The sequence below is a fragment of the Eptatretus burgeri genome, chromosome 8, assembly GCF_056783735.1.
Source record: "Eptatretus burgeri isolate ZD-2024b chromosome 8, Ebu_testis_v1, whole genome shotgun sequence".
NCBI classification, from domain to species: Eukaryota; Metazoa; Chordata; class Myxini; order Myxiniformes; family Myxinidae; genus Eptatretus; species Eptatretus burgeri.
The window spans coordinates 80,431,308-80,456,988 of record NC_140968.1 but is presented as its reverse complement, the minus strand read 5'-3'; the positions used below and the strand labels follow the sequence as shown (position 1 = coordinate 80,456,988).

The window sequence follows — 25,681 nt, the reverse complement described above, 5'->3', positions numbered from 1 at the left end:
TGGTGTCAATAAGGAACAGTTGCTGATCGTAGCCGAGTTTCCCCGCCTGCCGAAGCAGGCAGTGAGCCAAGGCCTTCCACGAGACGTCCGTGTACAGCAGTCTGCGAAGCGAAAGGAGGCGAAAAGCCATCACCTTGCTGGTAATAGCAATCAGCCCCTGTCCTCCTTCAGCAACAGGCAGGTTTAACACACCAGGTTGGAGCCAATGCTTTCCTCCCCAAAAGAAGTCAATAAGAATTGATTGTAATTTTTTAAGAAACAAATCTGGGGGCTGCAGTGCTATAAAAACGTGCCAAAGCATTGATGCTGCAAGGTTGTTGATAACAAGGGTTCGGCCCCGATAGGAGAGTTGACAAAGTAAGCCCTTCCACTTTCGTAAACGTCTCTCAGTTTTAATTATTAGAGATTCCCAGTTTTTTAAAATGAAGTTCTCAGTTCCGAGAAAGACGCCTAGGTAAAGAATTCCATCCCTTTCCCATTTAAGTTTCTCGGGAAGAGTCGGAGGAATGGCGCCATTTTGTGGACCAAGATGGAGAGCTCTGCTTTTTCCCCAGTTCACTTTTGTGGAACTTGCCAAACCAAATTCATGAATGCAACGGACCAAGGCTGAGACGTCCTCATTCGAGCGAACGATTGCACAAAGATCATCTGCATAAGCAATCACTTTAAACGGGTTCGCCATTGGTTGAGGAAGGAAACCAAGAAGACGTGCACGCAACCGAACGAGCAAAGGCTCAATCGCAAGAGAGTACAGGAGGCCAGAAAGAGGGCACCCTTGACGAATGCCTCTATCAACCGGGAAAGGGGGACATAAAATGTTGTTAACCTTTAAGAGACTAAAAGTGTTGTTATACAGTAACTGCACATGAGAGATAAAATTTTCCCCAAAACCAAACCCCCGTAAAACAGAGAAAAGATAAAAATGATCAATGGTATCAAAGGCCTTTTCTTGATCTAAGAACACCAACCCGACATTCCTTTGCTCAAGAGAACAGATGTCAATTATATCACGCACAATAAAGATACTGTCATGAATTGTCCTCTTCGGGACACAGTAAGACTGATCTGGGTGTACGATCTCCTCGATTATGGCTTTAAGGCGGTTGGCAAGGGCCTTGGAAAATATTTTGTAGTCTGCACAGAGTAATGAGATGTGACGCCAGTTGTGTGGTTGCTGAAGGTCTCCTTTTTTGGGGATAAGGGCGAGGACAGCCCTCCGGCAGCTTAATGGCAGTGAGCCTGATCGTCGACCGTCGATTATAACCTCAAGTAGTTCTGGTCCGAGGAGGTCCCAAAACGTTTTATAAAATTCCGCAGGAATTCCATCCAGACCGGAGGCCTTACCCGAGGGTAGAGTTTGAAGAGCAGCTTGGAGTTCCTCCAAAGTTACTTCCTTGTCCATTTGTAGAACTGCAGATTTTGACAAGGTAGGTAAGGAAGAAGTCAGCACTGTTACCATTTTGTTGTCGATTTTCGGAGCATGATAAAGTTCAGTAAAGTAGTGTCTGAGTGAGGCTCTGACATCTTTTTGATTGTGTGTTATCCTTCCTTCCTTTGTCCTTACTGAAGTTATCTGCTGACTTCTCTTTGTTTGATCTTCCAGTCCAAAAAAGAACTTAGAGGAGGTGTCCAGGTAGCACAAATTCTCCAGTCGGAGACGAATCAGCGCTCCTCTGGCTTGCTTTGCACAAAGTCCAGCAAGAAGAGCTTTTTTCTTCGCCAGCAAGAGGTTGGTTCTTTCATGATTTGAGGCCAAGAGGTTGGTCTGCAAATATAATATTTCTTTGGCAAGTAAGGATTGAAGGGCAGAGTCATATTTGGTGTGGTGGGCTCCATATTGTTGGCAAAAGGATCTTATTTGCACTTTGACGTTGTCCCACCATTTTCCAAGGCAGGGGAAGGAAGTTTTACATTGGAGCAAGGCTCTCCAGAACACACCAAAGGCATCGACAAACAGTTGGTCATCCAAGAGGCTTGCGTTGAAGGTCCAGTAGGCAGCACCACGATTCCGAACTGGTTGGTGAATCCGAAGTGCGACCATGTGATGGTCTGAGAAGCCGCTCGGAATAATGTCCATATTGCTCACAACATTTAAAAAGGTACTGTTGATGTAGAAACGGTCCAATCTTGCAAGTGATACGTGGCCTTTTGAACACCGACTCCACGTGTATTGGCGGAGAGAAAGATTGCGGATTCTCCACACATCAACCAGGGAAAACTTGGACAAGGCTCTCAACAAAGGCGCTGCGCTTGCTGGGTGCGGCTCCTCTCCATTACGGTCAATGGTGGGGTCCATCGTGCAGTTAAAATCTCCACCCAAGCAGACAAGTCCATCAAAATCAATGTGTACAAGAGACGTTTCTAAGTGTGTGTAAAAGGCGAGTCTCTCTGTGCTATCGCTAGGTGCGTAGACATTCAGTACGGTGTGTTTAAAGCCATTGTGTGTGAAGGTGAGTGAAATCAAATACCCTTTGATAATCTCATTAAAAACAACACTGGGACTGCAAAAGGAAGGTTGTAAATAAACAGCCACCCCAGCCCTTGGGTGTTCCAGACTACAAAAACCATTTTCCCCTCATTGTCCTTTGCCATTCACTTGCACAAGAGGAGCTGCATCTTGTTTCTTGCAAAAGCAAAACATCAATGTGATTTGTCTCAACAAACTGTTTAACTTCTGCTTTACGGATGGAGGAGCGTCCCCCATTAATATTTAAACTCGCTATAGAGAAGGCCATAGGCTAACATAGAGTTAGGGTGTGTCAAAAACTTAGTCTCTCTGTGTCTGCAGCTCATTCTTTGCTTTGAGGATGCATTTCCGGAGTCGATACACTTGTGATTCCGTCACACCAAGCTGTCCGGCTTTGAGGAGCAAAAGCTTCGCAGAGATTATAAAGCCGGATAAGTCAGGGAAAAAGTTTTTCATTTTAACATGTTTCTTGCGAAAGGTGTCATGAAGAAACTTTATGATATCAGCAGGTGGAACACTGGTAACACTCTCCGAATCTTGGGAAACTGGATCATTCCATGCTTCAGCACTGCCACAAGAAGCAAGTGATGAGTCCCCGTCCGAATCATAATCCGAGTACTGATTGGTGTCCATTACATTATCGTTATGCTCCAAAGATGGAGCTGATGGTTTAATAAGGGAAGCCTCACATTCCGCTTCCAAAATGGGAGAAGGAGTCGGAGGAGTCGGGGAAGGAAGAGTGGAGGGAGGAGGAGTGGGGGGAGGAGGAGTGGGGGGAGGTGGAGTAGGGGGAGGTGGAGTGGGGGTAGGTGGAATAGGGGGAGGTGGAGGGGTGGGAAGAGGAAGAAGATTAGAAGTGGGAGGGGGGGAGGAGGAGGAGTGGGAGGGTGAAGAAAACGGGGAGGAGGAAGAATACTAATGGAAGGAACGTTATATTCCGCTTGAGATGAACCTGGTGTTTCACTAGTTGAAGCTTTACACCCTGATTCAACCAGGTTTGGAGTAATTGGTGACTTAGAAACTGTACACATTTCACTGTTGGTCTTTACAGGGAGGGGGGTTACAGTGGATTCGGTGTTAATATCCAAGGTGCCTGTGACTATGGGAGTGGTCACGTGTGCTCCCTGCTGCACAAAACCAATCTCCTCCTCATGTTCACCAACCCCACCGACAAAAAAGTCATCATCCTCTGGAGCAATTACATCAAATCGATTTTTCGTTTTAAAAAGAGCATCTATTGTTGCTTCCAAACACGAGTCATTATTCTCGGCAGCCGGCGCCATCTTTTTTGCACAGCTCGCCGTCACATCTTGACTATTGTTATCATTTAAATGCTTCAATTTATGTTTCCTTTTTGAAGGAACAACGGTGAAGCTTTCGTCGTCTGTCAGGGGGGGATTTACCTCCACTCTCGACGGCCCAGGCAGATTGTTCGAGTTTGAAGCGTCACCAACGTTCCCAACTCTAGATATACCACTATTCGTCTCAATGGGTTCGACCACACTAGATATTCCACTTAATATATTCTTGGGGCAATCGCTTTTTAAATGTCCCGATTCACCACAGATAAAACAAGTTGTGGTCTCCGTTGCGATATAAATCTGGTAATTGCGGTTTTTATTTTTTAAAGTCATAACTGCATTGAGCGATTGAGCGTTGTTTTTTAGAATGATATAGCAATGACGTCGGAACGACATGATGTGGCGAACCGAAGCGTCAGAGCGGAGACGAAGTGGAATCATGGAGATTCGTGATACAACTGTGCCAAAAACGCTTAATGCAGCTACAATCTCCTCACTCGAGAAGAAGGGCGGGATGTTAGACAGTGTTAATTTTACCGCCATCGTATCGAGATAACTAACGTTAACGAAGACGTCTGGCGGTACGGATAGACCGGTTTCGACCGCCTGAGCCACGTGTCGCTCCTCCGACAAGAAAACCATGACACGTTGGCTCATTTTCGAAGCGGCGAGAACATTCTCGATTCCTACGAGCTTTCCCAGAGCCATCACCACGTTCTCAACACTAACTCCATCAGGTGGAGTAATTGTCACTCCATTTTTCCGAGTGAGTGACTCGTACACACTATTGTGCAAACGTCCGTTTGCCATAGCTTAAAGCAAAAGAAGAGAAGTTTAAGTTTAACAAAGGAAAACCGTCACAAGCAACCAGCAAGTGGGGTCAAATGAAGTATAAGGGAAAAGAAGAGTATAAGGAAGAAGCTAAACCACCGATAAACGGCGGGCCTATGAAAACAAGGCAGATGAAAAAGTAGGCCCAGAAACCCGAAGGTTTCAAGGAAAACCCACAAAGCACCTACCGTGCGCGTTCTCCTTCTCTCTCTCTCGTCTCAGCAGGAAGGGAAACAGGGAACAAACTCCACAAACACGTACGGGGACACAGAGGGAAACGAAATAGGGACAGGAACAACACTAACACAGCACAGTACTCACAGCTGCACACACACAGCCGCCATGACGCCACACCCATGCACGACTCACCAACGACCAGCAGGGGGCGAGAGAGAGAGAGAGAGAGAGAGAGAGAGAGAGAGAGAGAGAGAGAGAGAGAGAGAGAGAGAGAGAGAGAGAGAGAGAGAGAGAGAGAGAGAGAGAGAGAGAGAGAGAGAGAGAGAGAGAGAGAGAGAGAGAGATATATATATATAGAGAGATATATATATGTCATTAAAGCTAACAGTTTGAGAGAGTTCTCCAAAAAGAAAGAAAAAGAAAAAGAATTGATAGAGTTAGAGAAACTTGTGGTAGAAAATGTTAGGCTTCTGAGAAACCTGTAAATGCTTGTGGCACTTACAGATGACATGCAAGTCAGTTCAACAAAGGTGACTTGTTGATAACAAGTGACATTAAATGCAAAAACTTCTGAGAAAGTATGTAAAAAGTATTTTCTTCACAGATTTATTAATATATATATATATATATATATATATATATATATATATATATATATATATATATATATATATATATATATATATATATATATATAAAATATACATCTTCTTGTCTCATACGATAAAACAGTGTTGTGTGAAATTGCCTTTAAATATTGCAGCTTAATTGTGGCTTTTTAGATAAGTATGTAAAAGTGTCTTGTTTTTCCAAAGATTTGTAGTTTTTAATTAATATATACGTTTTCATGTTTCATACAGTAAAACAGTATTGTGTGTAATTGCCTTTTAAGTTTACATATTGCAGTTCAATCAGGACTTTTAAGATACGTACATGTATCTGTAAATGCTTGTTTATGCAAAAAAGTTGAGAAAGTATGCAAAAGTGTTTTGTTTTGTTCGCAAAGATTTATAGTTATTTAATTAATATATATGTTTTCATGTTTCATACAGTAAAACAGTATTGGGTTAAATTGCCTTTACTTACATGTATTGCAGTTCAATCATGAAAACGATTAATAAAAAAGACTGATTATAGAATTTTGTGCATTCCTTCAATCAGTAAATTGTTGAACACAAGGTACAACACAAGCATTATGTTTCCTTGAAAATGACAATTTGTCCTGGAAAACTCTTGGAATTTCATTCAGTCAGGACTGTACGAACCCTGTATGAAGTGACAATATGGTGTACCTCTGACTCGACATACAGGGTGGCCTGAAAGTCACTTTACCCTTCCCAGTGAAGCATTGTTATTGAACTCTTTTAATATACAGGTTTTATTTTACAGTACTTCCAATAATTAATTTGTCATTGTATCTGTATGTGCTCCATAATTCTTCTGAGTCAGTGTTTCCGCATACCATAGCGGGCGAGAGCAAAGAGGAAGGGATGGAGGGAAGTGCGAGAAATTTATCAGGGGTAAAGTAACTTTCGGGCTACCCTGTATTTCTGTGCCACAGCAGACCAACTCTACTCCATATAAAGATTGGTTTTCCATTTTTATCTGTCTCGGCTGTCGTTTGATTCCCAGCCCAACAAACTGTTGGATTCGTGCTTTGGCGGCAGGGAGTTGCATCAATAAGTGCGCTAACCTTGTGACGGGATTTGAAGTACGATACCTGTTGTTTCGCAATAATTGCTGGTGGAAGTTAAATATCCCACGGTTTATTTTGCAAGAGTGGTTATGTGATGCTACCTGGTCATATTCCACATCCCTGCGCTAACTCATTTGACGTTTTCCATTGTCGATAAATAATCTGTGGCAGAGCTTGGAGCAGTCGCGTTAAGGAACAGCAACGATGATGCCACAAACGAATTAATCATAATTGCAGTTGTTGGAATATTTGAAAACTTCTTATCGTCACTTATTTTACAAATAATGACAAATATATGGATCTTCAGGTGATTCCAAGAGAAGTGTACATGTGTACAGCCTTTGTGCTTATTTATCCGTAACATTAAAAATAAAAAATCTTGCTAAAAGGAACTGATTATTTATAATTAAACTATGGTGGAGTCGCATAATAAGGAACTTGGTGGTCATTCCTATTTTAACAAACTCATTTCTGCTCTCTCATATAAATTGAAATGTAAATTTTTTGTTCGATTCAATGCATCAAAATATGACATATTACGTACAAATAGTCTTTTCATCCTCATCCTCCTCTTCTTGTTCTTCTGTTTTTACCCCTCAGCCCGAATTGGGCTGAAAAAGGGGTATTGTCGTCACAGGCGTTGTCCGGGCGTCCGTCTGTCAACTTTTGGTTTCCGTCAATTTCGAGGAGAACGCCTTGTCCCATTAAAATCAATTTTTGCAGGGTATGCTGGGGTTGAGTAGAGGAAGGTTCCTTTCGAAAATGGGCGCGCTGCGATTTTCAATGTGGCCTCCATAGCAGCAATCTTGAATTTGGTTTCCGTCGATTTCGAGGAGAACGCCTTGTCCGATTAAATCCATTTTTGCAGGGTGTGTTTGGGTTGAGTAGAGGAAGGTTCCTTTCAAAAATGGGCACACTGCGATTTTCAGTGTGGCCGCCACAGCAGTCGTCTTGAAATTGGTTTTCATCAATTTCGAGAACGGCTTGGCTTGTCCGATTAAATGCATTTTTGCAGTGTGTGTGTTGGAGTTGAGTAGAGGAAGGTTCCTTTCGAAAATGGGTGCGCTGCGATTTTCACTAGCCGCCACGATAGCCATCTTGAAGTCTGATTGATTTTCGATATGACATCCAACGTGCTCTAACTGACTGCATCATCGTAATATCACTGCTTCCTTTTACAATGCATGGGCTGAGGGGTTACGCCTGCTTTGCGGAGCTATTTTTTTCTTATATACACAGCACAATACTGCGGATAACATCATTTGTTGAGGGTGCAGCTGTACTGCCAACGCAGTGCCGCATGTTAGTTGGAGCAGGAATTTGTAATTTGTTCATGGTGCCAGTGATAGCTCACCTACTCTTCGCGAAGGACACCGTGAGATATTTGACATCCACCAACTATTGCCCTGCAGACGGGACGCCCAGTTTCATGTCCATCCGAGGGATGGCACCCACATTGATGAATTAACCTGCTTGTGCAACCCAGGGATGACAGTTTATAGCTGGATCGAGATTCTAGATAGCTCAGAGGCGGGTGTGCTTACCTCTAGGGCCTAGGCTATCCCAACAGCCCCGATAAATAACATGAGACTTTATTATGGCTCTTTTATCAAGGATTGTGATGGCCAAGCAAGAACTGCAGATTTAAATGTCTAAAGTGGAATGTAGAGTTTTTTTTTTTTAGGTCATCTCTACCGAGATGACATAATAAAGCCGGACCAAATGTCTGTACGTCCGTCCGTCTGTCAACAATTTTTCTTTCCGATCTTGATGAAACTTAGTATGTGGGTAGAGGTCGATGAGTGTTGCACAACGATATAACTTTTGTCCGGGTTCAGGGTCAAGGTCACGAGGTCACGTAAGTTATAAAAAATCGCCATTTTCAAAACCTATCTAGTCTGCCGTTCTACAAGATATTCGGCAACTGTTTATTGATTATGATAGTAAAAAATATTATGTTTTATCTAACCGGACAGATTTTTGAATTTCCGTCCTGTTTGGCCGCCACGTAACCTGGAAGATGGTCAAAAACACTTCCCGGTACAAAAAACTTTTTACTTCCGATCTTGATGAAATTTCGTATGTGGGTAGAGGTCGATAAGTGCTACCCAACGACATTTTTTTTTCCCGGATTCGAGGTCAGGGTCAAGGTCACGAGGTCACGAAAGTTGTGAAAGTCGCCATTTTCAAAACTTATCTAGTCTGTCATTTTAGGAGATATCTGGCAACGGTTCATCGATTATTTTTATTATTATTTTTTTTTCTGATGCCACGACTGTTTTTGCACTTGTTACATGCTGAACCCTGTGAGGTTGGGGGGTGTCCTTTTAATTTTGGTTTATTTATTTGGTGTGGTTGGAGAGGGTGGGGGGAGTTCAAATTTTCAATGTAATGATGAGTCCACAGTGTATCTGTATAATTATAAAGAGATTACTATCTTCTAATGTTGTTTATATAAAGTAAAAGTACAAGTCTTCCCTTGCTTCTATTATTGACCAATGAAAAGTCTCTCAAGGCAATGATTGAATGCAGAAGTTGCTGTTATAACTGCTCTTCTAGGACCTTGGGTCTCCAGCATCCTTGGGTGGCCAAGTATTTTGGATGTCTTCTGCTGATTGTTTTTGGCCTGCACATCTTTTACATGAGCTACGTGTGCTTTGACTACGGTTACAACATGCTGCTGAGCATTGCAATCGGTAACAACTAACCCCCGATGAGGCACACGCCACCACATGTCTAATGTTGTCCCCTTTCTCCTGTACTTATGGATGAATAATATATGAATTAATGGTTATATCATTAGATTAGATGGAGAGATTGGGCATAACCATGAACTATTACCCAACACACAAATTAACAAAAGGAAGTGAATTTCCTTAAAATAAAAAAAGGTTTGGTTGCTGTTACCCAAGAAATAGTCCAAAAATGGCTGTCTATTTATTTATATTAAAAGAATGTTGTTAAATGCATTTTCGTTCGGCTTTGAAGCTGTGAGCCCACTCCTACTGTATGTCATGGAGACTGCCACGTCAATAAATTGGAAACGTCACAGGATTGTTCAAAAGTCTTGATTTTGTACATATCCTTCAATGAGCCTGATTGGTTGAAAGGATTGGTGGCTATATTGGATTTTTAAAATTTATGAAAAGTTTTCCAGAACCCATATACCGATTGACGTGAACTTTGAGATAGAATATCAATGGAATGGAGAAACGTGTGTGTATGTGGAGATTGATCTCTAACACACACGTACATGTGCACAGATTTGGAGTCTGCCTGGCAAGCACATAAGATGAAGGTCATTGTAGCTTGCAGTGTTATTGCAAGAAATTCCTGAGGTTATCCCAAAAACTCAATGGCTCAGTGGGCTGTGGCTGTGTCAGAAATTCCTGAGGCAGTGCAAAATGAGCAAAGTAAATGTTCACTGAGGCGGCCATCTTGAAAAAAAAATGTTTTTTCGCCATATCGATTTGAAAAATGCATTTTCGTTCGGCTTTGAAGCTGTGAGCCCACTCCTACTGTATGTCATGGAGACTGCCACGTCAATAAATTGGAAACGTCACAGGATTGTTCAAAAGTCTTGATTTTGTACATATCCTTCAATGAGCCTGATTGGTTGAAAGGATTGGTGGCTATATTGGATTTTTAAAATTTATGAAAAGTTTTCCAGAACCCATATACCGATTGACGTGAACTTTGAGATAGAATATCAATGGAATGGAGAAACGTGTGTGTATGTGGAGATTGATCTCTAACACACACGTACATGTGCACAGATTTGGAGTCTGCCTGGCAAGCACATAAGATGAAGGTCATTGTAGCTTGCAGTGTTATTGCAAGAAATTCCTGAGGTTATCCCAAAAACTCAATGGCTCAGTGGGCTGTGGCTGTGTCAGTGAAGAGGTCCTTGGGTTAGATTTCAGGGTTAAGTCAGGATTTATTTCTTCACACTAGCTGCATGCAGGAAAGTTGCATGTGTGCGTGTGCTTTTCCTGCCTTGTTTGGAAATTGTCGACAGGCAGTGCAAAATGAGCAAAGTAAATGTTCACAGAATCCAACCATAATGCATGTGGTGACAAACATTATGCACATAACTGTATGTACAAGTGCCATTATTGTACTACTTTAACTGTATGTCGGTGATCATTTGAAAAAATAAATGAAATACTCTAAAACGTCACTTTTATTCTCTCCGTGAGCCTTGTTTTTGTTCAAGAAAATTAACATTCAGAAACCTGCCACCTGCCTATGTCAGAAAAGAATGCACGTGTGTGCAGGAACCGACTCATTCTCCCTAATTTTTATCCCCCACCGCGTGGCGGAAGGGGAATATTGTTGTCACCCAGGTCGTCCAGCTGTCCGTCCGTCCGGGCGTCAACATTTATAGCTGTGAGTGCGATAACTCATAAATTGTTCGCCATATCGATTTGAAATTTGGGTCACACATGTACCACATGAAAAGAAAGAACCCGATTGATTTTGGGCGTGACCGGATCCAAGATGGCCAACTGAGGCGGCCATCTTGAAAAAAAAATGTTTTTTCGCCATATCGATTTGAAATTTGAGTCACACATGTACCACCTGAAAAGGAAGAACCCTATTGATTTTGGGTGTGGCCAGATCCAAGATGGCCGACTGGGGCGGCCATCTTGAAAATTTTTTTTTGTAATGAATGGAAAACCGCTTATCTGATTTCAATTATTTTTGGTTACTACGTTCTTCACCCCTGGGGAACTTTTTCGAAATGATGACCAAATGGTGTCTTGTTTCCCATTCACCTCCCTCATTATCTGGAATATGTATGACCTTTTTAATTCAATGGCAGGGCATTCTCCATCTCTGATGGTATATTTAACAGGTGTTAACGGCAACCAAACTTTTATTTTTCTTAATTTCTGTTCAATTGATGCAATTGTTAGGCCTATTGAATACGCTGCTAACCTCTGCTCCACCGATTCCCACCTTCCGCCATCTCCATGTTTCCTCTCGAGGTAGGCATGCTGAACTTGTTGTGGTGGTCGGGTTGGTGTGTTTCAACACTGAGTACTCGCCCCTACGTTTGGCGATGTCTCCTAACCATGCTCTGCCTGCACGGAGTGTTCCTGCTTGAGCTGTTTGACTTCTCACCTCTACTGTGGGCATTAGATGCGCATGCCCTTTGGCACTTGAGCACCGCACCCATCCCATTGTTGTTTTATGGGTGAGAAGCATAGCAGCCATTATGATTTTGTTTAGCAAGGATTGTTGTTCTCTCTTTTTTCTCTTTTATTTCCATCATCTCCCCCCCCCTCCTTCCTCCTCCACCTCTACCTCCTCCTCCTCCACCTCCTAGCCATCTTTTTCATTTCAAAACTTTGTCCATCTCTGAAGTTTCCGTCTTCTCTTTTTTTTGTGCGTCTGATATTTTGCTTTTTTGTGGACTGGTTGAAAAAAATAATCATTGTTATTGTGTCTAGGTTTCTGATCGAGGACAGCCGCTGCTTATTGAGGGAAGAAGAACTGCACAAGTTCCTTTGACCGTAGTACCAAGCTTCTCTTGCCAAGGCTAATGTCTGCATGAAGTGCAACTTTCATGAGTTTTATTGATTCTTGGCTGTATCCTCTCCATATATTTTTGTTTTTGTCCGAGGATTATGGAGGATCTTTTCTGGGATGGGGTAAGGTGGAGATTTTGCATTTTGTGGAAATTTCTATTTTTTATGAACAATAAACTACTGCACATATAGGACAGGGTAACAAAGAGGATTCCACATGAATATCCCATTCTTCGAGTCTTGAGAGAGCAGACTAACCAGATGGGTGAAGTGCACAAGTGTGAGTAATGCAGTCCAGACACTCATTATTTGAAATCTGATGCTGTAGCTTCATTTGTGATTCTTTCTTTTTTGAGGGGGCCTTCATTTTAACTGCATTTTCCCCACGTGTTAATCATGAAAGCCATGTTTATGTTTAAGTTTAACACTGCAAAACAGACATTGGAACCATTCTATAATGGGTGTCCTGTCGGACCTTTGTCATTGTTATTGTTCATGGAAATTGTATTCGATATGTTAAATAGAGCTTTACAAGATAAATAACTGCAATATCTTTAGCAAGTGGAACAGATTAAATTGAAATAAAAGTTTCATTTGATGAAGGTTAGGTTCTTTATAAAGTCGTTTTTTAGCTCGCCTGTTTGAAGAACAGAGAGCTATAGCGATACCCCCGGCGTCAGCATGAGCGTGAAAATGTTAAAGTTTTTGGTGCAAGTTATTTTTTCCTTTCTAATGTTTTTATCTACCACACTTTTTTATATGCCATATATATATATATATATATCGGGGCGTATTATGTGATACCGGCCGTCTGTCTGTCTGTCTGTCTGTCTGTCCGTCCGTTCCTATCCACACTCTAACTCCCAAAGTTTTCAACTTTCACGTTTCATATTTGGTACAGACTGTGGAGACGGTGTGTTGCGACATACGTTCGTCATCTAAAGTCGAGGATGCTGTTTTCCATGTCGTAGCACAATTCTGTATATACCTTCTTGTTCGGGCATATATTGTGCTCACTTGCGCTCTTGATACTGATTACAATATACAAATACATATATTGCTTGAAAATTATTTGGATCAGACTTCACTGCAATGCTTTATAAAAAATGGTAATTATTAGACGAGTCTTTTAAAAACGATAAATGTATAAACAGGCGAGCATTGGGTGGCTTTGACACCAACTCTCGTTATCCCAGCGTTTGCTCACAATTACAATATGAATGGTGGCGTCGTACACTGAGTGAAAAGGCAAGTGGGCAAGGATGGAGGTGAGCTTGTAGAAGTTGTATACAGAGCTTGTATTTGTGCATTCAGTATGGATAGCTTTCATATTCCAGATATCTAATACTCAGAGTATCAGCTCCTTGTTAAATTGAGCATCCTGTTTCACTCTGAAATTAAAAGCCCAAACAAACGAAAGAAAGCGAGGATTGTGTGGTTGTAGTGGGTTAGAACACTGTCACTTTTGCATGTGTATATGCAGTGTGTACATGAGTCTTATTGTTGATGAAAGGTAAAAGGCAGATCGACACTTGCATGGTGTAGAACTACCATCGAAGTGGCTAATGTGGAGTTTAATCAATGGTGGTGAAATTTGGGGGGGGGGGGAGTAGGGGCTGTGGTCGTAGAATGATTTCGAGAACAGTGGGTAGTTGGTGATATGAGAGAGACAGAGACAGACACAGAGCAATACTTCGATAATATTAAAAAGAAAACCCAACCAAATTTGCAATTTAATTTATCCCTTGTATTGTGGCTGGTTGTACTGCAGCATAGCAAACCAATTGTTTGACTTTTCATAAAAGCACCAAAATTGGTACATATGTTGACTAATGTATTCTGAACAATTCTGGATATTGAGCCACTCGAGATTTTGCCTTGGTCAACTTTGGCGGCCATTTTCCAAAATGGCCACCATTCTACTTTAACAACATGGGATATCTGTCATTGTTATTCTCTTTGTAGGTTTCTCAGAGGTGATAAATACTCCATGTGATGTGCATATTTACAAAGGAAAACAATACAAATGTCATTTGTGTTGATTTATTATATTTCCAACCATTGTATTGGGGAAAAATGGTCATTTTTCTGGGAAAATCCTTTTTCGCACATAGCATCAATGACGGGTTCAGAAGTATTTTGTTGTCGTGGTGGAAGTGGTGTTGTAATTGGAAGTGCTGAGCACCGCAGCCATACCAGGAAATCGGCAGTGTTTCCTACGTGTTGACGCAAACAAGGTGGAGCTCTTCACCTTCCTGTCTGATGTGCTGGTGCAGTCCTTCCATGACGAGGCAAAGGAGCTGGTAGTCACTGATGGTGAAGCAGTCATCTGCCTTCCAAGGCAGGAAGATGAAAGCTCTCTGGCTCCATGCGGTCAAGAAGAGGCGGACACTCGCATCATGCTACATGTGGCCCATGCTGCAGAACATGACCACCGTCGGATTCAAGTTCGAACCGTAGACACCGACGTCGTCGTCTTGGCGGTGATGGTAGCCCAGGCACTACTATGCGTGGATGAACTCTGGATTGCCTTTGGGATGGGCAACAACTACCGCTACATCCCTGCCCATGAAATAGCTGCCTCCCTCGGTCCACAGAAGGCATGTGCCCTCCCTGTCTTCCACGCCATGACCGGATGTGACACGGTATCAGCATTCGTGGGGCATGGGAAGAAATCTGCCTGGGCCACATGGAACTCGTTTCCAGAACTGACAGATTCTCTTGTGACCCTGACCACCACGCCAGTCAACATCCAGGATGACACAATGCACTGCATTGAAAGGTCTGTGATGCTCCTCTATGACCGCACCAGTCCATATACGGACGTCAACAAGGCCAGAAAAAAACTCTTCGCCAAGAGGAACTCTGTCCAGCGCATCCCACCTACCTACGATGCTTTGGAACAGCATGTGAAGAGATCAGTCTTCCAGGGTGGCTATGTCTGGGGGCAGGTCTTGGTCCCTAAACCCGTGCTTCCATCACCAACAAGCTGGGGCTGGCAGCGAAGAGAAGATGGGTCCTACGAACCGCTCTGGACCACACTCCCTGAGGCTTCAAAAAGACAGTGTCTTTTTGAATGGAGAATGCCAGTAGACAGACACAGTAGACACAGCCTGAGAAATCGGCCTAGCTTAGAATGTGCAAATGCAAAGTCGCATTGCTTGTAAAAGTGTTGACTTCTTGATCGAGAGCCAGTACACTTGAGCTCACAAACTCATATTGTACTAGACTGATGTATGTGTGTACCATGTGTCCTGGTAGAATGGTAATAGACAGTAAACCATAGCCGCTTCAAAGTGAAGTGTGCAATAATTTGACTACATTTTCTGAGTTTGTCATTATCACGATTATCAGTTCCCTTTTCAAAATAGATTAAAGTATGTAATCTATAATGCAATTTTTGTTGATTCCAAACCCATTGAATGTGATGAATATCATTTGACTTGTTCTCCAGGCAATAATGGGTACTTTTCAGCGAAAAGTTTCAGGAGAGCAGCAATTTACAAATCAAATAATGGCTTTTTTACCGAAAATACTGGCTCATAATATTTGAATCTGCCTTTTCATGGTCAATTTACTGAATTTTACACTTTCCTTATATCTACCACCAATACAATAAGAAGATAAGAGCATATAGCCAATTTCGCTAAAGTAGAATGGCGGACATTTTGGAAAATGGTCGCTGAAGCTGACCAAGGCACAATCTCGGGTGGCTCCATATCTAGAATTGTTCAGAATACATTATTCTACAACAAAGCTGTTCGGAATACAACAAATTTGAACAATTGATCTGAAATATCAGAATGTGATATCAGCAGGACTATGGGGAATGTGATGACTAAAAATAATTTGGGTTGTTACCTAACAAATGCACTTTTTTTTTTGTTTGGATACAATCAAGGCTTGTGGAAGAGTAAGAATTGAACAGATCAGGACGTAACGAGGAGATGCCAACAAAAACATACAATTGTGGAACACCAACAAACGTATCCATATCTAGTGCCCAACTGTGTCTGCAGACGTCCTCCAACAGTTGGGTTACTTTTTTATTAGGAGGTTGGTGGCAGGATTTGCACTCCGGCCACCGTAAAACCCTTCATTCCGCAAAACACAAAAACGCAAAAAAATCTGAAAACCCACTCCGTGGGAGTACCTCCTGTGCAGCTTCCCTTCGCAGGGCAGCTCACCGGATGAAGGGATTGGGGCAAAGCCTTCGGGACCCCCAATCTTTGATAGGAGGGAAACCACGGGGTAACATCCCTGGGTCAGATTGCGGGAGAGTGTGTCGGAGTGGTGCTGAGGTGTCGTCCACCAGACGGCGGTCTCCTTGGGTTAACCTGAGGCGGTCCCTTCGGGTGGGTGCCTGGAATGTCCTATCCCTAAGAGAGGATGATCACCTGTCTCTATAATCGAGCTCAAGCGTTTGGACATCGGGATTGCAGCTCTCTCTGAGGTTCGGAGACCGGATTGCGGCGAGATAATGGTGGGTGGTTACACCTACTATTGGTCTGGTCGCTCTGATGGTTACCATACCCAAGGAGTTGCTGTAGCTGTGTCCAATAAGCTGACCCCAATGATAATTGAGGTAACGCCGGTCAACGAGCGTATTATGAGATTAAGGATTCGTCACTCCTTAGGTGTCATTTCCCTGGTCTCTGTTTATGCTCCGACTGAGGCGAGTGATCTCACCGTGAAGGATGCATTCTACGCCAAGCTCGAGTCTGTGGTTGATCAATGCCCCAGACGAGATACACTTCTAGTCTTGGGGGATTTCAATGCATCGACTGGAACTGATAGGGATGGTTATGAGATGTGTGTTGGTCCCCATGGGTCAGGGACTATGAACCAGAATAGCACGAAGTTCCTTGACTTTGCAAGAAGTCATGGACTTAGGGTGGCTGGTTCATGGTTTCAGCACCCACAAGATCATCGCTGGACTTGGTATTCCAACGCTGGCGGTGTGGCAAAGGAGATTGACCATGTCCTAATTGACGGTTGTTGGAGGATGATCCAGAACTGCAGGGTCTACCGGAGTGCTCAGTTTCTCAATAGACCACAGGCTTGTTGTAGCAACTCTAAAGCTGCACCTCAAATCCTGGAGAATGGTACCATCCCAGCCTAGGTTGGATGTTGGCAAGCTCAGGGATGAGAGAGTAGCTGAGGAGTTTGCGAACAGGCTGAGTGGACACTTGGGGGGGGGGGGGAGTCTGGGTGCTTTGGGGGGTCCTGAAGAGTTGTGGAGTGCATTCAAGACCACCGTCCTTGATGTTGCCGGTGGATGTCTTGGAACTCACCGCAGGGCAAAGAAGAATTTTGTCTCGAGGGACACTGGATACCATTGACCAGAGTCGCAGGACCAGACTGAATGGCAGAGCTGAGCTGTTCAGGGAGCTGAGGCGTAAAACTGTACGTGCACTGAGGGTGGACAAGGAGGCCTATGTGAGGGGGAAGAGCATCACCTGTGGACAGGTGATTCTCATCCCGCTTTCAGGGGAATTCGCGCATTACGTTCATCCAAGCCCATCCCTCGGAGCACTGCAGTTAGAGCAGAGAGTGGTAGGCTCTTGACAGAGGAGTCTGAAGTGAAGGCCCGCTGGGCCGGTTACTTTGAGCGGTTGTACCACGCTCATCTCCCAGCTGTCGAGTTGGACGTCAAGGATGTTACAATCCCTGTTGCTGACCCTCGAATCAACTGTGGTCCACCTTTGCTTGTGGAAACACGGGCTGCGGTGAACCAGTTGAAACGGGGCAAAGCTCCAGGGATCTGTGGCATCCATGCTGAACTTCTCAAGCAAGGCTGGTGGAAATGCTGCACTCGTGTCGTTGCATGCAGTTTTGTGCTCTGCCTGGAACACAGGTATCATCCCAACTGATTGGAAAAGAGGGGCCTTGTTGTTCCTCTCTGGAAAGGGAAGGGTGATCGCCAAGACTGCAACAACTACCGAGGGGTGACGCTGCTCTCAGTGCCGGGCAAGGTTTTTGCTCGGATAATTCTTGATAGGGTTCGCCACCATCTGCTTGAGCACCAGCGTCCAGAGCAGTCAGGCTTTACACCAAAGAGGTCAACGATTGACCGTATCCTTGCTCTTCGTGTCCTCACCAAACGCAGGCGAGAATTTCGGCAGGGGCTGCTTGCAGCCGATGTTGATCTCTGTAAAGCGTTCGATTCAGTGAATCGGGATGTCCTCTGGAGGATTCTTGGTCTTCGTGGGGTGCCACCAAAACTGATCGATCTGATGTCTGAACTCTACTCTGGTACTGAGAGTGCTGTGAAATGTGGTGGTACCATCTCTGACTTATTTCCAGTTGTTACTGGAGTTCGTCAGGGGTGTGTACTGGCCGCCACACTTTTCAGCACTTGTATGCACTGGATTTTAGGGAGGATGTCAGAGAGATTAAGCTGCGGTGCATCGTTTGGGAATGTCAAGATCTCGGACCTTGATTTTGCAGATGATGCAGTCATCTTTACGGAGACTTTAGATATCCTTTTGGGGGCCCTCGAGGTGCTGAATGAGGAGTCGGAGCCGCTGGGATTACGGGTTTCTTGGGTCAAAACTAAGATCCAGGCTTTCGGTGACATATTGGATGCTGCTGTCCTGTCTGTGTCTGTGTCTGTTTGTGGTGAGGATGTTGAGGTCGTGGAGAGATTCACTTACCTTGGCAGTGATATTCATGTCTCTGCTGGCTGTGAGTCAGAGGTCAATAGACGTCTGGGTTGGGTCTGGGGAGTCATGGATTCACTTGATCATGGGGTGTGGCGCTGCCGGTACCTGTGCGGGAGGACGAAAGTCCGAGTCTTCAGGTCCTTGGTGCTTCCAGTCTTGCTCTATGGATGCGAGACTTGGACTCTGACCAAGGATCTGAGACGGAGACTTAATTCCTTTGGTACCAGGTCTCTTCGGAGAATCCTTGGCTATCGCTGGTCGGATTTTGTGTCCAACGAGCGGTTGCTGAGAGAGACTCGGAAGAGATTTGTTACCTGCATAGTCCGTGAGCGTCAGTTGCGGCTGTATGGACATGTGGCTCGTTTTCCTGACGCTGATCCTGCTCACCAGATTCTCTCAGCGAGGGAGTCTCATGAGTGGAGGAGGCCAGTGGGCCGACCACGTGCCTCGTGGTTGCAGCAGGTTAAACATCATCTCATGGGGATGGGCCTGGGGGATGGCCAGACGGAGGCCCCTGGAGTACAGGCGGAAAGTGGACGCAGCGACGTGCTGTTCTGGCACATGCTCCCATACCTGACCTGAACAGAAACGTACAATTTAATTCAATTGTGAAACGCCAACAAAAACATACAATTAAATTAAATTGTGGAAACGTCCAAAATTCATGCAATTGCATTAAATTGAGAAACGCCAACAAAAACATACAATTACATTAAATTTGGAAACACCAAAAAATAATTACATTAGATTGGGAAACGCCAACAAAAACATACAATTACATTAAATTGGGAAACGCCAAAAACATGCAATTGCATTTAATTGGGGAACACCAACAAAAACATCCAATTACATTAAAATGGGAAGTGCCAACAAAAATGTACAATTTCATTTAATTGGGAAATGCCAACAAAAACATACAATTGCATTAAAATGGGAAGTGCCAACAAAAATGTATAAGTTCATTCATTTGAGAAACGCCAACAAAAATTCAATTACATTAAATTGGGAAACGCCAACAAAAGCATACAATTACATTAAAATGGGAAGTGCCAACAAAAATGTACAATTTCATTCAATTGAGAAACACCAACAAAAACATTCAATTCCATGAAATTGGGAAACACCAATTCAATGTAATTGTATGTTTATGGTTTGTTTGCTTTTTTTTTTTCTTCCCTTTTAAGAGTGGTTTGGTCCAGGAAGTTGAACTCATATCGGCAGTTATATAAAAATGCCTCATAAACATCCTTTGACTCGGTGGTGCAATGGTTGGAGCGTCTGCTCTGAGTCTAGGAGGTCGGCGGTTCAAACCCCACCCGAATCGTACCAAAGACTTGAAAAATAGTACATGCTGCTTCCTTGCTTGATGCTCAGTATTTATCAAGGATAGAGTATGAACAAAACACTCGGTTGGAAACGATTGCACAAAGCTTGATGAGCCTAATGGCTTCCTCCTGAGTTGAAGTCCCCTGTGAGGGGTGTTTATTTTTATCGGTTTGTTTCTATTGAAGAGAGCAGCGCAATAAATCTATTGCGCAGCATTAATTAAATTGTGAATGTCAACTTTATTTCAATCCATTTTCACGCTAAGCAATTTCTTTTGCTTCCCCCCCCACCCCCCTCCCCCCCAATACTCCAGAAGAAGAAAAAGAATTTTTTTTCTCAATTTTGATTGTGGGAGTGTAAAATTCACATATGTTATAGTATGTACACATTCAAAGACATTCCAAAATGTGCAATTAAAAAAAAAATAAGGATACATAAGCTATCACCTTAATCTTGCACATAATCTCATCTAATCGATTGAAATAAAAAAAAACAACCTCACATTGCTACAAATAGGTAGATTACATGGTATAATCACAAAATGACCTTGAGTTCAACATCCTCCACTGCGTTATTCAAAACAAACTCGCAATGAATAGATGCGGCCAATTTATCTTTGGTTAAAATTCGTGCTTTTGTGTGTGTACATCAACATAGAAATAGTAATTAAAAATGCAGAATCTTCACAACCGCCATCAGGGTGACTGACCCAGATATTTGCTGCAAACAAATGGATGTATATGTAAAACGTTTGGTTTGTACATTTTGACTTGATTGATGACTTCCTCATTTTTCCATCCATCTCTCAGCTGCAATGCTTGGTTTTGTCGAGTCATGGTTTTTCACATTCACAATGCCACCCCTAATCAGACGAGGATGAGACACAATGATAAAACATCAGGGTCAATGTGTATGTGTTCGATATTATACCTTTGGCATCTTATGCTAACAGGTATGTCCTTTATTTGCTTACCTGGTTATGAAAGCATGTAGTTTGCAGGTGGTTTATGATAGCTTAAGTCAAGTACTCAATGAGCCGAATTTGATCAACATGGATGGAAAGTGGACCTTTGAGTAAAATACCATGCACATAATGTAATGTGGCTAATTAGTGCTGGTCATTTCTGCTGGAACAGGTCTGTGGCATGGGGATAACTGATCATTCTCCCAGGAGCAACCCAGAGGTCCTTCACATCTAAGATGTCAATAATGGATGAAGTGGGAACATGTGCAATATCTGAGGTACAATACTTGCCTCTGAGCTGTCTGGTCTCGATTTGATTCCAAACCATCATCCTGGTGCTTATTCTGTATACCATCTGTCATCTGGGATGATAAGTCGAGGACCCGTGCACCAGCAGATTGCTGGGGACATTAAAGATCCCAGGTTGTCTTTCGTAAAGCTCAGGAAATTCATCTCTGGCATCCTGAACAAGTTATAAATTCCTGTTTTAACTTATCGGGGGCACTGCATCAGTTGAACAGCTGCACTCAAAAAAGCTCCTTGTCTCCTATTTCCTTCCACCATCAAAAGAGCTTCAAATCCTGACAGAAAGGCAAGGCGGTCCCAGCCAGAACCCAGTTAAGCTCTCCAGCTTTGGTCATATGTCCTGCTATTCATCTCGCATGCATTTTATGGAACTAGCAATGTCATCATTACATCAATTTATTACATAAGCAACTAGAAGGGCATTCAGAAGAATGCATCCCTCCACCAGGCTAAACACTTTACATTTTGTCTCCCTCAGATTAGCCAGATCTGAATCCTGACCTTAACCAAAATCGAATCAGCTTATTCTTGTCCACCTACCCAAATTATCCACCATGTTTGATGATATGTCCGTCCATAAGTTTTTGAGATATCATGCTATCGTTTTTGGCCCTATCTATCTCTCATTGGTGAAGAATCACTTAAAAATTTATCGGATCCAGAACTTCACCAAAATCTAATCGATTCGGCCTCGTTGCAGACCCTAACCAACAAGTTTCGTCCAAATCCATGAATAACTTTTTGAGATGTCCTGCTCATAGTCAGACAAACCGGAGTGAAAACATAACTTCCATCCACCTTCAGTGGCAGAGGTAACTACTGAAGAGCGGAATGTTTGGACTTACAACCCCCTAAGTTCCAAATTTGTCCCTTCCTAAGTTTCCTCGACTCTGATCTCTCAATCTTCTTATGACCTCTCCTTCCACACTTCCATAACCTCCTTTCTTTGAATTTCATGTCCCCATTCTTACATAATAAATGTATCATCCCCTTCCCCTATTTTCTCTCTCCCATTCTCCACTCTCCACTCACATGGCTGCTTCCTTGGATTCAGTATGCATGCTTTGTTGGAAGTATGACATTTGAACTGTACTCCAATAATGAACAGTGTTGTAAATATGTTTGTTCAATTGGGCTTACAAAGTGGAACATAAAACTTCACCCAATCCCTTCCAGCAGCAGGCTACTGGTTGGGGTTCAGTGACCTCTTTATTTGATTGTACACTTCATTTGTAGTTTATTTGTGGGCTGACAGGATGGCCACCTGGTACGCACATTCGCCTCTGAGCTGTCTAGCCTGGGTTATAATTCCGAAACAGCTATAAACTGTCATCCTAGGTGATTCAAACGTTAAACTGGGCATCCTTTGCAGAGTAGGAAAGCTATCGCCGGCATTATAAACAAATTCCAAATTCCTGCCCTAACCTGCAGAGGGAATTGCATCAGCGGCACAGCTGCACCCTCAGCCAATGGTGCTACCCCACAGCCTTGTGCTGCATACGAACGACAAAGTTTATTTGTGTTTGTAAGGGGATAGCTTCCCTGTTGCTATATGTGAATTTGGTATTCATGTGTTTTGAGATTTTTTTTTCCCCCATGAATGAAGGAGAATGTAATCATTCATTCCTCCAAATCAAGGAATATAAATAAGAGGTCCTTTAAGCCAAATGTTTATCCTGAATAAGCTGCAGAATGTAATTTTGTTTGGCTTAATGAGATTACAGTTGCCTTCTTCCTTAACAGCCACCATTATCCCACATTTCTTGTCGGATCGGCTGGGGCACGCATGGCCCAAGTCTTCACGAACCGGCTAGCCAGGCTTGACAGTCAAGTTATGGCAGGAATTTGTTCATGGTGCCAGCAATAGCTTGCCTACTCTTCGCAAAGGACACCATGGGATCTTTAATGTCCACCAATGAATGCCAGCACATGGGATTCACGTTTAACATCCACCTGAGGGATGGTGCACACAAATTGGTGAAACGTCAGGCTGACAGTTTATCGCTGGGTCGGGAATCAAACTCAGGCTGAACAATCTACAGGCAAGTGTGCATACCTTGAGGCCATTCTGTCAGCCTCTTATTGAGATTACAGTAAAAAGAAATATTTAAGAAAAGAAGACCTTTGGCCTATCATGCCTTTGCTGTATCCACACATTGTTAACTTAATCTGGATTTTGAGGTGCTCACCTGGTTCTCAATATGCACTCAGTCCAAATTTAACATCCACAATCTTTATAATCAACTTGCATATGTCATTTCATCTCGAGGCAGGGAATTTAACTGTGTTTTTCATGAGGTGCAATGGAATCTTTAACATCCAAATGTTTGATGCAGAAGTGATAGCCAACCAGGTTTAGATCCAAATTGGAATGGAGGAATTTGAGACACAGCATCTCCTGCTGTTATTGCTCCACGGTCGCAGTTTTAGTTGAATGACGCACGGTCGGGAACAAATCCAGGATCAGACAGCTTTAATGTGTGAAGCACATTAAAACCTACGATCCTCATGTCCTCCCTCATCCTGTAACAGGCCTTCCATAGAATTCCCACATCAAGGTACTCACCTGGTTTCATGTCCCAGATATGACAGCATCAGCATATTGAAGCTCATTTCCTCTAATCCAATTACATTTTATCCCATAAATGAATACAAGAATCCTCATACATTATGCCATTTTGAATTCTTGAGGTGGGATTAAAAACTAGACTTGTGACGGAATAGTACAATCAACTCTCTTTGGCCACATGTCAAGTTATCCAGGCATACCTGCATCCCTCCCAGGCATGTACACGTGCAAGCGGTGTCATCATAGATCTTATTCCAGCTCTTCCCCACTGCATACTGCATTCCATCATCAAAGCACATGGTGTCATCTGCAAGGTAGGGTGTAGAATGAGGTAGGGTTGTCGGGATTTGTATAAAACAACTTTCCAGACATAGGTTAAAATGAGAATGTGATTAAAATGAAAAACGTACCAAACATGATCGTGCACATGACGGGTTCTCTCCAGGGGCCTCTGACGACTTTCTCAAAGATAAGTTTCCGGTTGTCGTTTGTCACGTTTTGAATGTTTATTTTTTTGCCTCCATGTTTATACTGTGTTCCTAGTTCGGTTTTGTTTCAAAACTTGTGCTAATTTTGTGTGTAGTCGTCAGTTTGTCATATCGGGTTTCCCTGAAGCCTACCCAACTTACCGTTTATGCATGATCGTGTTTATTTGTATTTTCTAAACTTTTCCCTCCACCCTCCTCCTATCCCTCCCAACTATACTTTGTTTCATGTCTTAAAATATGAAAAGTACACAAAAAAATAATATTTTCCCTCCTCACCTTCAAGCCCACGTAACCACATGACATTATGTACTGACTCTTCTTCCTCCCCCAGCTGATCTCCCATCTTCCTTCTATTGCTGACATACATTCACCATACACGTTCATGATTTATTTCTTCAACCTTTCCTTTACCTAATCTTAACCCTCTAGAGCCCACGAAATGTTCTGGGTGAACAAAAACCAATGATCCCTGGGGCTCTGAGGGTTTAAAAAAAAAAAAAAAAAAAAAAAAAAAAAAAAAAATATATATATATATATATATATATATTTATTCTTTTCACTTCTCACCTTACAGCTCCTGTAACCATGTGATTTCTCCACCCCCTCTTCCTCTTCCTGTAACTTTTACCAACCTACCGTCTTCCTCCAACTTTAGCCGATCAAAATTCACCATACACCTTCACGGTTTTTTTTTTCTTAAACCTTTCCTTTACCTGTCTTACCTAATCTTTATCAAAAAGAAACAAAAACAGTTTCTTGAAATGTTTCAACTTCCTCTTTCACATTTGTGGTTCTCTGTATTGTATCACAATTCACTACTCTTCTTCTTCAAAATACTTTTCAATTCGACCTTTCCTTCATCCCGTGTCAAAAAGTCCAACTGTTACGACGTTTCTTTTCTCCTTTATTGCATCCCTCACGCAATGTCTTTAATCGCATATCTGACTTTAAACAAAAATTTTAATCCCAGTTTGCAATGCATATTTGTGTTCCATCAATCGCCCCATTTTTTCCAACTTCAGTGCCAATTCACCCCACCTCCTTACATATACCTCCTCCTAACTCATAACCTGTTATACCCCCCTCCTTACCCCTCCCACCTTGCCCCTCATGCCACCTCCACTCTTAGCACCTCTTTACTGTCTTCTGCTTTAGTATCAGCTCCTCCTCTCAGGCCCCCCTAATAAACTGACGCCAACGTTGTCAGATGGAATGAAAACCAGTCATTCTTGTTACAAAAACAGCTAAAATTGATGATAAAGCGGGCGAAATTGAAACCAACACAGTAATTACGGTCGCAATAGCAGATATAATGGAAACCAACACGTTTAATCTACACACAAGAACGGTCGTGACG

The 25,681-nt window shown here is 42.8% G+C and overlaps 3 protein-coding genes across 5 annotated transcripts in view; 2 read left to right on the top strand and 1 right to left on the bottom strand.

Annotated features, from left to right (window-relative positions):
* Nucleotides 1-12,613, top strand: part of PGAP3 (post-GPI attachment to proteins phospholipase 3) — a 38,908-nt gene extending 26,295 nt beyond the window's left edge. Inside the window, exons 6-8 of one of the 2 annotated variants that reach the window (XR_015061077.1) lie at nt 9,032-9,168; nt 11,464-11,672; nt 11,929-12,613. Coding sequence is in view for 1 of the 2 variants with exons in the window: in XM_085892770.1 (XP_085748896.1) it covers nt 9,032-9,168; nt 11,468-11,672; nt 11,929-11,989 (403 nt within the window). In the remaining variant the exon portion in view is untranslated. The remainder of the gene's footprint in view (nt 1-9,031; nt 9,169-11,463; nt 11,673-11,928) is intronic. The other variant, XM_085892770.1, reaches the window with a different exon arrangement.
* Nucleotides 12,614-13,145: 532 nt separating this feature from the next.
* Nucleotides 13,146-16,254, top strand: LOC147022145 (uncharacterized). The gene is made up of 2 exons (XM_085892771.1): nt 13,146-13,274; nt 14,283-16,254. Exons 1-2 carry the CDS (start codon nt 13,269-13,271, stop codon nt 15,171-15,173), a joined length of 897 nt encoding a protein of 298 aa, XP_085748897.1. The 5' UTR covers nt 13,146-13,268; the 3' UTR covers nt 15,174-16,254.
* Nucleotides 16,255-19,528: 3,274 nt separating this feature from the next.
* Nucleotides 19,529-25,681, bottom strand: part of LOC147022143 (fibronectin-like) — a 332,507-nt gene continuing 326,354 nt past the window's right edge. For both annotated transcript variants that reach the window (XM_085892763.1, XM_085892764.1), the window contains 2 exons: nt 24,037-24,143; nt 19,529-20,859 (listed from right to left, as the gene is read on the bottom strand). In XM_085892763.1, the coding sequence (XP_085748889.1) occupies nt 20,830-20,859; nt 24,037-24,143 (137 nt within the window). In that variant the 3' untranslated portion in view covers nt 19,529-20,829. The remainder of the gene's footprint in view (nt 20,860-24,036; nt 24,144-25,681) is intronic.